The 12,106-nt window shown below is 40.8% G+C and overlaps 1 protein-coding gene across 1 annotated transcript in view; it reads right to left on the bottom strand.

The window, feature by feature from the left end:
• Window positions 1-12,005, bottom strand: part of nompB (intraflagellar transport protein 88-like protein nompB) — an 83,097-nt gene extending 71,092 nt beyond the window's left edge. The window contains exons 1-3 of the mRNA XM_084587387.1: window positions 11,841-12,005; window positions 11,538-11,600; window positions 9,843-9,887 (exon numbers count right to left, since the gene is read on the bottom strand). Coding sequence (XP_084443513.1) covers window positions 9,843-9,887; window positions 11,538-11,600; window positions 11,841-11,936 — 204 coding nt within the window. The 5' untranslated portion in view covers window positions 11,937-12,005. The remainder of the gene's footprint in view (window positions 1-9,842; window positions 9,888-11,537; window positions 11,601-11,840) is intronic.
• Window positions 12,006-12,106: the final 101 nt, after the last annotated feature.

Genomic DNA, 12,106 nt, shown 5'->3' with positions numbered 1-12,106 from the left:
AAATGAGCTAGGATGCAATTTGTTTTGAGATGAAAGAATCGTGCGTAATTTGACGTAAGTCGGAATGGCGCTTAGCGCTTTCCTGCCTATGCCGTCGACGCAGTTATTGGCACGGGTCTCGGAAATAATCGGGGGCTGCGTAAAAAAAAAAAAAAAGAAAAATGTGTCATGGTAATTTCTGCTTCCAGTGAGTGGATTGATTGGTGTGCAATAGGCGATGATGAGATAATAAAATATTTGTCATTAACTGACGAATTGATGAAAGAAAAGAACAAAAAATGAAAAAAATTGGAAATTGAGGGTTTAAACATGGCAGAATTCTCAGAAGGAAAAACCAGTACTTGGTGATGCTAATGAAGAAAATTTAGAATGTGTAATTGATTAATTGAAATAATTGAAGAATGTATTCGAAGGTGTCCAATTGCTCGAAATGGAAAGGCGATTGTTGCTGACCCTGATTATTGGGGTATGAAAATATAAAACATTAAATAAAATGAACAAATGATCGAAACATAAAATAAATAAAAGCTAAAATATCAAAAAGGGAAGAAAGAAAACGTGTGTGTGAGAGAGAGACGCTATCGCGTCATACCCTTAACGGCGGAGCTTGAGTATCCCCTTAATTTTTTATAACAGTATTACATAAATCTGACTTTATGAACACAGCCAGTTGCACCAAGCACAGACACTTCGCAGTAATGTGAGTTGACTTCAAATTTCTTTTCGTTTCAGCGGAGTACCTCTTCCTCCGAGTTAATTCCTTGAAGCTTCCCATCAACTGAATGCAGGAGGTGGCTGTCAGCGAACCATCGGGTGACTCGACAAAACACACAAAAGTGAAGCGCAAGCTCCGTTATTTTATCGGCCGCGCTGGCAGGTATGAAGGCAGAGAATGCAAACCTGAGCTGCACGCTCTGGACGCGGACCGGACTTCGCATGCATTATCACGTCATAATATCTTTCGAAACGGGCTTGACGTGAGCATATTACAACACACTAGTGGGAATGTCATCTTTTCCTGCTTTACTAGACGCCGCGGGTTTGGCATCCGCTTTCGCAGCGTAAAGCACGACCCTCGGGCGCACTAGACAGCCGTATTGCTCTCTGCACCAAGCACTACCATTTCGTACGACTGTGAAAAGTTGTTTCAGTAATTATGCCCTTGTCTTAAATCAAATACGCAATGGTAAATGCAACCTACGTACAAAAGGTTTCAACGTATTTGAACCATAGCGCTCGTTATACATGCATTGCTTCTTCTCCCGTGTCCTCCATCGAAGCATAAGCTTATCCTTCAAGTTAACAAAGCTCCATAGCACGCGAAACAACCTTGCTGTTTTAGTGATAGCACGTTCTGTGAGCCAGCTCCCAGTCAGAGGGACGTGCAGTAATGTTTTACATGATGCAAGCCGATTAGGATTACAAACGAGCGGTCGCATACACGCGTATACCTTGTTTCCGTGTGCATCTACGACGGTGCGCTTGCTGCAGAAGGGTACGCAGCAACATGCTGGCATCATTCCGAATAAAGCTTGGTGCTAGCAGTGACTGCTGTGATGTTAAAAAATGAAACAATCGCTTGTGATCATTCCAATGTACCTTGCGATGCAAGGACGAGTTCCACGCAGGCGCACGTTGACAGCGTACTCGATGGGAGGCGCGGGCGGACTGAACAAAACATGGCCGCCGCGCACAGTTTCTGTCTTTTTCATTAGATGGCGGTAACTTTTGTAAAGCCTCTATGAAGTCGCGGAGATGTCACCGTAGGTCTGGACAATGAGAAAAGCTAACTAGAGGAATAAAAATTGCGCGGAATATACTTGAAAACTGCCATACTTGCACTGATGCACTGTTGTTTGCCTCCGGACGATGATCAAGTACGCCTTTGCGGCCTTAACGCCAGCTTTTGAATCGGGTGGTGAAAATAAGTTTTTTCATCTAAACTGCAAGCTAGCAAAATCCCTCGAGATATTTGACGAGTGAACGGGAGACTGTGTATAGCTGAATGACTTGAAATTAAAGGGACTCTAGAACGAACTGAGGAGGCCTGTATCGATAGGATATACCACATTCTAATCACAGAGAAACCACTCTCGCAGGAAGCCGAGCTTTTAAAAACTAGACAGCCAATAAAATGAATTGCAAGTGGCTGCCAGCATCGAGCGGCAGTTTTCACAAGCAATCACGTGGTAATGTCAAAAATGGTTTTAGCACGAGAGCGCCTAAGGCTAGGATCTCCGGACGATGATCAAGCAATTTTTTTCGGCCCTAATGCCATCCTTTGAATCGAGTGATGGGAATAACAGTTTTCTCATCAACTAATATTTAGCTGCTCAAATAACATCAAATAGTTACAGAGAACAGTTAAGCTCCACCTATAAGGGTATATGACATGATAGCGTACCGGACGTATAACCGTATAACCCACTTTAGCCGAGCCGTATGAATGTGTCTGCATTGCCTATAGGGATAACGTGAATGCAAGGGTCCTGGCAGGCTGATTATGATATCGCCCTCCCATATGAAAGGAGACGCCCCATAATCGGCAGCTCCTGTATAACGTAACGTCAGGCAACCCAACCTTGATACAGGCCTCCTCGGTTAGTTCTAGAGTAAATAGTGGGTTAAAATAATAAAATAAAAACTAAAAACAAGAAAAATGAATGAAATCAAGAAATAAAAAGGGGAATAAAACTGGAAACCAAAATTTGAACCGCAAAAATGATATAAACGTCGTAGTTGCACTAATGCTTTCTCATTCTCCCGCTGCAGTTTCTGCAGTGACCTCTAAATTCACAGCGAATGCACTATTTTACTAGGTCTAACCGGGCCTTCAGGATGTGCGTGGCTTGACCCTGAGTGTGACCTTGCCAAACCAAGCAGTAACAGCTCACCCGTAGTCAAGCCCCAACTGAGAGGGGAACCGCGGGCAGCCAAAAGAGGCTGCACAAAGGGAGGTGGGGAGGGGGCCGCGTACTCGGCGTCTGTAATAGGCGTGTCGACGGACGCTGACAAAAGTCCCTTCTGTCACGCCTCGGAACAAGGGTCATTATCGTATTAGCCGGACAACAGGATTGTCCGTTCTTGAATGCCACAAGAACCAAATTGAAAAATTGAAAAAAAATTAAAGGACCTCTTAGATATCTCTTAAGACGAAAACGGCGAAAGTCTACCCTTCCTCTCCTATCATTGCCTGTTCCTCTTTCAGTAGTCGTGCTGAATCATGCCTAGTAATTGTAGTCATTACACTCATAACTAAGCATGTTTACTCATCTCCAGTCAGTTTCGACCATTACAAATCGTCGTTTGACATACTGGTCGTTCCGCAGTCATGCTAAGTCATACTTAGTCATTGTAGTCATTACCACTCACAGCCAAGCATATTTGCTCATTTCCAGTCAGTTGCGTCCATTGCAAGTCGTCAAGTCGTCGTTTGACGTGTCGTTCCGTAGTCATGCTGAGTCATCACTAGTCATTGTAGTCATTACTTACGCATGTTTACTCATTTCCAGTCAGTTACGGTAGTTACGGTTATTACAAGTTGTTTGACATATTGGCCGTTCTGTAGTCATTTTATGATCATTTTATTAGTCATTATCATTAATCATTACCTCTATCGATATCTATCGTATAGCTTCTATCATACCAATCACCATCAATCGTTTTCGTTCTCGCTTTCCATCCTCACACACCCGATATTAGCCAGTGAGACATCAGCGCACAGATCCGATACAGATCCGATGCATTTCGATGGAGGAGAAACAGAGAGGCTTCCGTGTGCTGTCAGGTGATTGTGGTGCTGTGCATTGTTAGTGTATGTTAGATCCCAGGTGACCGAAATTATTCCGAAGCCCTCAACAACAGCTCCTCTACGTCTCCCACTTTCTCTCCCATTTTCTTCCCTTCCCGTAAGGCGCAGTTCAGGGGACACGGCCCGTCGGTCTGGTCCAGTGATAAGACGCCCAACTGCTGTGACGGAGTACTCGGGTTCGAACCCGACCTCGGCGGCTGCGTTTCGATGGACGCGAAACGAAGAGGCGTCCGTTTGCTGTGCGATGTCAGCGCACGAAGATCCCCAGGTGGTCGAAATTACTCCGTAGCCCTCCACTACGGCTCCTCTTTCTCTCTTTCCACTTTCACTCCTACTTTCCTCCCTTCCCTTAGCCCCGCCGGGGTGGTGCAGTGGTAAGACGCCCGACTACTGTGCCGGAGTACGCGGGTTCGAACCCGACCTCGGCGGCTGCGTTTCGATGGACGCGAAACGAAGAGGCGTCCGTTTGCTGTGCGATGTCAGCGCACGAAGATCCCCAGGTGGTCGAAATTACTCCGTAGCCCTCCACTACGGCTCCTCTTTCTCTCTTTCCACTTTCACTCCCATCTTCCTCCCTTCCCTTACGGCGCAGTTGCGGTGTCCACAGAAAAACAAGTGAGACAGTTACCGTGCCTTTCCCTTCCTATAAATAAATCAGTTTTTTTCCCTTCCCTTAAGGCGCGGTTGAGGTGTCGACAGAAACACGTGAGACAGTTACCGCGCCTTTCCCTTCCTATAAATCAATCAATCAGTTCAGGGGACACGAAATAAGTGTGACAGATACTGCGCATTTCTTTTCCAATGAGCTTATATTATTATTATTATTATTATTATTATTATTATTATTATTATTATTATTATTATTATTATTATTATTATTATTCCTTCCTGAAAACATATTTGTATTATTTGATATTGTGTCCAAATTATGACGCAGTTGTATTTTGCTCAAGATGCACCTTGAACAAAATAAAGCAAAATGGTATGACACCATGGTGTCATACCATTTCGCTTTCCATTTTAGTACCCATCTTATAATCAAGTTTGAAGCTATTATTATTATTATTATTAATAATATTCCTTCCTGAAAACATATTTTTATTATTTGATTTTGTGTCCAAATTATGACGCAGTTGTATTTTGTTCAAGATGCACCTTGAACAAAATAAAGCGAAATGGTTTGAAGCTATTATTATTATTATTATTATTAATATTCCTTCCTGAAAACATATTTTTATTATTTGATTTTGTGTCCAAATTATGACGCAGTTGTATTTTGTTCAAGATGCACCTTGAACAAAATAAAGCAAAATGGTATGACACCATGGTGTTATACCATTTCGCTTTCCATTTTAGTACCCATTTTATAATCAAGTTTGAAGCTATTATTATTATTATTATTATTAATATTCCTTCCTGAAAACATATTTTTATTATTTGATTTTGTGTCCAAATTATGACGCAATTGTATTTTGTTCAAGATGCACCTTGAACAAAATAAAGCAAAATGGTATGACACCATGGTGTCATACCATTTCGCTTTCCATTTTAGTACCCATCTTATAATCAAGTTTGAAGCTATTATTATTATTATTATTAATAATATTCCTTCCTGAAAACATATTTTTATTATTTGATTTTGTGTCCAAATTATGACGCAGTTGTATTTTGTTCAAGATGCACCTTGAACAAAATAAAGCAAAATGGTATGACACCATGGTGTCATACCATTTCGCTTTCCATTTTAGTACCCATCTTATAATCAAGTTTGAAGCTATTATTATTATTATTATTAATAATATTCCTTCCTGAAAACATATTTTTATTATTTGATTTTGTGTCCAAATTATGACGCAGTTGTATTTTGTTCAAGATGCACCTTGAACAAAATAAAGCAAAATGGTATGACACCATGGTGTCATACCATTTCGCTTTCCATTTTAGTACCCATTTTATAATCAAGTTTGAAGCTATTATTATTATTATTATTATTATTATTATTATTCCTTCCTGAAAACATATTTTTATTATTTGATTTTGTGTCCAAATTATGACGCAGTTGTATTTTGTTCAAGATGCACCTTGAACAAAATAAAGCAAAATGGTATGACACCATGGTGTCATACCATTTCGCTTTCCATTTTAGTACCCATCTTATAATCAAGTTTGAAGCTATTATTATTATTATTATTATTAATAATATTCCTTCCTGAAAACATATTTTTATTATTTGATTTTGTGTCCAAATTATGAGGCAGTTGTATTTTGTTCAAGATGCACCTTGAACAAAATAAAGCAAAATGGTATGACACCATGGTGTCATACCATTTCGCTTTCCATTTTAGTACCCATCTTATAATCAAGTTTGAAGCTATTATTATTATTATTATTATTATTAATATTCCTTCCTGAAAACATATTTTTATTATTTGATTTTGTGTCCAAATTATGACGCAGTTGTATTTTGTTCAAGATGCACCTTGAACAAAATAAAGCGAAATGGTTTGAAGCTATTATTATTATTATTATTATTATTAATATTCCTTCCTGAAAACATATTTTTATTATTTGATTTTGTGTCCAAATTATGACGCAGTTGTATTTTGTTCAAGATGCACTTTGAACAAAATAAAGCAAAATGGTATGACACCATGGTGTCATACCATTTCGCTTTCCATTTTAGTACCCCTCTTATAATCAAGTGAAGCTATTATTATTATTATTATTATTAATATTCCTTCCTGAAAACATATTTTTATTATTTGATTTTGTGTCCAAATTATGACGCAGTTGTATTTTGTTCAAGGTGCACCTTGAACAAAATAAAGCGAAATGGTTTGAAGCTATTATTATTATTATTATTATTATTAATATTCCTTCCTGAAAACATATTTTTATTATTTGATTTTGTGTCCAAATTATGACGCAGTTGTATTTTGTTCAAGATGCACTTTGAACAAAATAAAGCAAAATGGTATGACACCATGGTGTCATACCATTTCGCTTTCCATTTTAGTACCCCTCTTATAATCAAGTGAAGCTATTATTATTATTATTATTATTAATATTCCTTCCTGAAAACATATTTTTATTATTTGATTTTGTGTCCAAATTATGACGCAGTTGTATTTTGTTCAAGGTGCATCTTGAACAAAATAAAGCGAAATGGTTTGAAGCTATTATTATTATTATTATTATTATTATTATTATTATTATTATTATTATTATTATTATTATTATTATTATTATTATTATTATTATTATTATTATTATTATTATTATTATTATTCCTTCCTGAAAACATATTTTTATTATTTGATTTTGTGTCCAAATTATGACGCAGTTGTATTTTGTTCAAGATGCACCTTGAACAAAATAAAGCGAAATGGTATGACACCATGGTGTCATACCATTTCGCTTTCCATTTTAGTACCCATCTTATAATCAAGTTTGAATCGAACCAACAACATATGCATCTCTAGCAAGGGTAGGTGCGCTTCCCCTGATGGGGCTGGGACAGGTAGGTAACCGCCCCTTGCGGCGGGGACTGACCTGTCATTGAATTTTTATCTGTTGTAGGCCGTCATTGCACCCTCCACCGCTTCGGTGGTCGTGGACGACGACCATTGTCTATTTTCTCTTCTGTCTGCATGAGACAGCCACGAAACAACTGATCGCACAGTACACGGATGCCACTTCGTTTCGCCTCCATTGAAACACACGTAAATGATCCCCACGTGGTCGAAATTGCTCCGCAGCCCTCCACTACGGCACCTTTTTTGTCTCTTTCTGCTTTCACTCCCACTTCCTTCCCTTCCCTTACGACGCGGTTGAGGTGTCCACAGAGTAGGTTTGGCGATACAGCGCCTTTCCTTGCCTATAAAACAAATTTTATTGCATAAGTATTAAGAAGGTATGTTGAAAGTTTTGGCAAGGTCAATGGTTTTGACGTGTCCTGTACTGATCTGCGACAAGAGAAATATTTTGTATAGCGGAAAACAATAGGGTGTCATCATCGGATAGAGCATCAAACAACGGTGCACCGGAATTAAGAAGGTCAATTTAGGTCAATTATTCAATGAATTAGAGCTAATTAAGTGCAAAAAATGGATCCAAGATGACCGCTAAAATAGATGGATGAACGTCAAAATAGCCTGAATGGGCAATGTCGATGCTCAAAGGGTGGAGGCGTTGGTCGGAGGCGTTGGTCGGAGGCGTTGGTCGCACTCAAATGCCTATTACAAGCCCAACTTCCGGTAGTGGGAAATTTGAAATGTTTGCTTCTGAACGAGCAGAAAAGGGCTCTATTTGCGTGCACAAATTGGTGAGAATGGTTAGAAAGTGTGTAAAGAGCGGGAGTCAACCAACTGCAGTCTTGAAAACTCCGAGTGCACCACAGAATCTACAGTGCAGAAATGCGAAATCCTGAGCGTTGCTGCTGCACGCGGTTGATCGCGCGCCCCTTGTCGAAAACAACCAGCGTTTTGTTGAACGCATCAAAGTCCACCAGCGTTCTACAACTGGTTTACAGGAAAGGAAAGGCGCAGTATCACTCGCGGAATCCCGCTGACACATCTCGCGGACAACACAGCAACGCTCAGGCTTACGCATTTCTGTAGTGCAAATTCTGCAGTTATCTAAGACAAAATAGCCCCGCAGCGGTGGTGCAGTGGTTAAGGCGCCCGGCTACTGTGCCGGAGTACCCATTCGATCCCGACCGCCGGAAGATGGCGTCCGTGTGCTGTGCGATGTCAGCGCACGTTAAAGATCCCCATGTGGTCGAAATTACTCCGTAGCCCTCCACTACGGCTCCCTTTTCTTTCTTTCCACTTTCACTCCCACCTTCCTCCCTTCCCTTACGGCGCGGTCCAGGCGACCACAGAGCAAGTGTGGCAGATACTACGCCTTTCCCTTCCTGTGAACCAAAAACCCGACCGCCGGCGGCTGCGTTTCGGTGGAGACGAAAAGGAGAGGCGCGTCCGTGTGCGTGTATGCGATGTCAGACTGTAGACATTAACGGTCCCCAGGGTGCCGAAAGCCCCTTACTCTCTCTACCCACTTCTCTACTTCTCTTCCACCTTCCTCCCTTTGCTTGCGGCGCGGTTCAGGTGTCCCGGGTTCGAACCCGACCTCGGCGGCTGCGTTTCGATGGAGGCGAAACGAAGAGGCGTCCGTGTGCTGTGAGATGTCAGCGCACGTTAAAGATCCCCAGGTGGTCGAAATTACTCCGTAGCCCTCCACTACGGCTCCTCTTTCTCTCTTTCCACTTTCACTCCAGCCTTCCTCCCTTCCCTTACGGCGCGGTTGCGGTGTTCACAGAAAACAAGTGAGACAGTTACCGTGCCTTTCCTTTCCTACAAATAAATCAGTTTTATAAATCAGTTTACAGAACAAGTGACAGATACTGCGCCCTCCTTTTCATGTAACCCAATTATCATTATTGCTATTATTACTATTATTTAATTAAAGGCTGTAGTTGGTTTGGTTTTCGGGAAAGGAAAGACGCAGTATCTATGAACCACTACGCTTCCAGTTAACGTCATAGAGGTAATATGTAATCGGTTCGAATACCTTATCGGAAACTAGACTCCAACTTCGCAAGCATATAAATTCAAAGTGCGAAGCAAAACGGTATGACACCATCCTGAACGCTGCACAATTCAAACGGTTGCGTCATAATTTTGTACGAAATCACCTTATATCTTTTGCACCAATTCCATCTCATATTCAGGTGTCCACGGAGCAAGTGTGAACCATTCCTGTGAACCAATTATTAATTATTATTATTATTATTATTATTATTATTATTATTATTATTATTATTATTATTATTATTATTATTATTATTATTATTATTATTATTATTATTATTATACTCCTGCTCCCGCCGCTGATAAAAATAGTAAGGCTTTCGCCTTAAAAAAATATGCGTCGATATATGAGAAACAGCATCGCCCGAAAAAAAATTATTTCCTGGCTTCTTTAAAATAAACCTTCTTCACGCTGTCTCAAAACAACCCAGAACACTTACGCCCGTACTGGTGCTTGGCATTCCTGCGTGGAATCCGGAACTGGTCTGAAACAAGTATAGGAAACACTGTGTTAGTATGGTTGGCTTGTGCGCCTCTTTCTTCAGCTAGAATTATGGTGAAGCCATGTAAACATAAGCAGTATTCTCACCATCTGGCGACAATATAACAATCATGCCTTTCCCCTTCTATAAATCAATCTCGCTCGAGCAGTCAATTTGCATTCACATATAGATTTCTAGTTTCTTGATAACTTGCTTCTTCGCGGATTCGGAGCCTGTATGGACGGCCGGTCGGAATTATCTCAGCGGTTCTCGCAGCAGTTTATTAATTACTGCAGAGGTCAGTGATTTGGCACAGTTCCGCATTGTGGACTCATGAAAAGGGCTGCCTGAATTAACAGAGTGCAAATTTTGAGGGCTATAAATGGTGAAGTGAAGTATGCGTAGTTTAACGAAAGCAACGTAGAAGAATAATTTCAGAACGCTGTTTCACAGCGTCCTAAAGCACTTCCTGCAATGCCACACTAAATGTGGCAAACTGAGCCAATCTTCTGATTTATATAGGGACAGATTACCTAATACCTTAATTATTACCTATGTGCATGCATAATACCAGTGCTCACGTTGTCTTTGAAACCAATTGTCTAGTCCGAGTTCCAGAATAAACAAGTGCCTTCGTTGTGCTGTAGATCGTTTCGAAACAGTAATCTCTTAAACACTACGAACGGCACTTTTTCACTTTCACTTGATTAGTCAGCATATACAGGCGCGTTCCCCATTTATATGCTCCAGGTTTAATTTTTTCGTAGCGCACCATCAAGCACTTTTTTTCTCTGAGCGCACATTTATAAATCGCTTTGTGTAACTCGTTTTCTTGGCAGTCGATGGTTCAATGACCAGCGTATGCGCCCCTCATTTTATGTCTCCGCCTGTCTGGCACTAGCTGCTACGGGGTTGAGTTCAGCGCAGTAAAATGAGAGATGATATATGGGAGTAAGGCAAAACCGTATCGCGCGCAAAGCTGTGTGTTGGTTCAGAAACAATGACGAAAAAAAACAACAGCTATGTTGCATGCGTACGTCGTTCTTTCTGTGAATTATTTTGCTTATTGTCACTGCGAAAAGAATGGAAAGCTGAAAATTAACTTCTCCTTGACACGCGCAGTGGTGTACTGCAGTGTTTGTAATCATACTCTGACCGTTTCTCTTTAAAAAGAACAAGTTAATGTATAGTTTGTCTCTTTAGCGCTTTGATGAAGAAAAAAGTATCGAGATTATAAGGCATCCACTGAGTCCTACAGCCATTTAAACGTTTAAAAATGGGATGTGAATTATATACGACGTTTATTTACATTTTTTTTTCGTTCTGATCGAGCTGAACGTAAATAAGAACTGCGAATTTCAGTTCTGCACAAAGAACAGTTTCAATTAGAAGAAACTAGGAAAATGAGTATATATAGTTTGAAATTAGGTTTGGTTTGGTTTGGTTTGGCTTGCAGGGTTTAACGTCCCAAAGCAACTCAGGCTATGAGAGACGCCGTTAGGACTCCGGAAATTTTGACCACCTGGGGTTCTTTAGGTTATCAGAGATCTGGGAAAAGTTGGAAAAAAGAAAATGAACAGAGCTAGTCCATATGGGTTAATGCTTCATTGCTTAAGTCCTCGTTTTTCAAGAAAGTTTAATTAATACTCTTACCGGAGGTCGACGGCTGTAACTTGTCCTAGTAGTTTGCTGGAATCCATCGTCTCGTGTAAAACCCTGCAAGCCAGTTTAAAGATATTTTCAGCGAAGCGATCGAGAGGAATAAAATTGATATGTCGCGCTGTGACCACAGAGCAAGATCCACGCAGCTTTTTAACCTAAAGCACTATTTAATGCGTCAGGAGTCCTCCACGCAAACTGTCATGAATTGTTTATTATTTCGCTTGGACAGCGCTATTACATAAAATGAATTCAGTGAACCTGCCCTGATTTGGGTACGCCGCCTTGGCAACTTACATCTGCGTCTAGTGACGGATCAAACTCGTTGTAGCCCGAATATAGATCGTCGTCATCTGACGGCACCAAATGTACCCGCTCCATGGTCACAGCCATCCCTAAACGAATAAAACAGTCTGACTGCGAAAGTAACAGTCGCGCACAAAGATTTTGTAGATTTGGAATGCGGACGCAGCGCGACGAACGAGGCGGCAGTTTTGTTTCGGTATGACCGTTGCCTAACGACGGACGCTGGTTGCAAGGCAACCGCAAATTTAAAGTAGTCG

Source organism: Amblyomma maculatum, chromosome 1, assembly GCF_055883805.1.
Source record: "Amblyomma maculatum isolate TAMU_Amacu chromosome 1, ASM5588380v1, whole genome shotgun sequence".
Classification (NCBI taxonomy): Eukaryota; Metazoa; Arthropoda; class Arachnida; order Ixodida; family Ixodidae; genus Amblyomma; species Amblyomma maculatum.
Note: the sequence above shows the minus strand (reverse complement) of the source record. Positions and strands in the feature narration are given on the sequence as shown.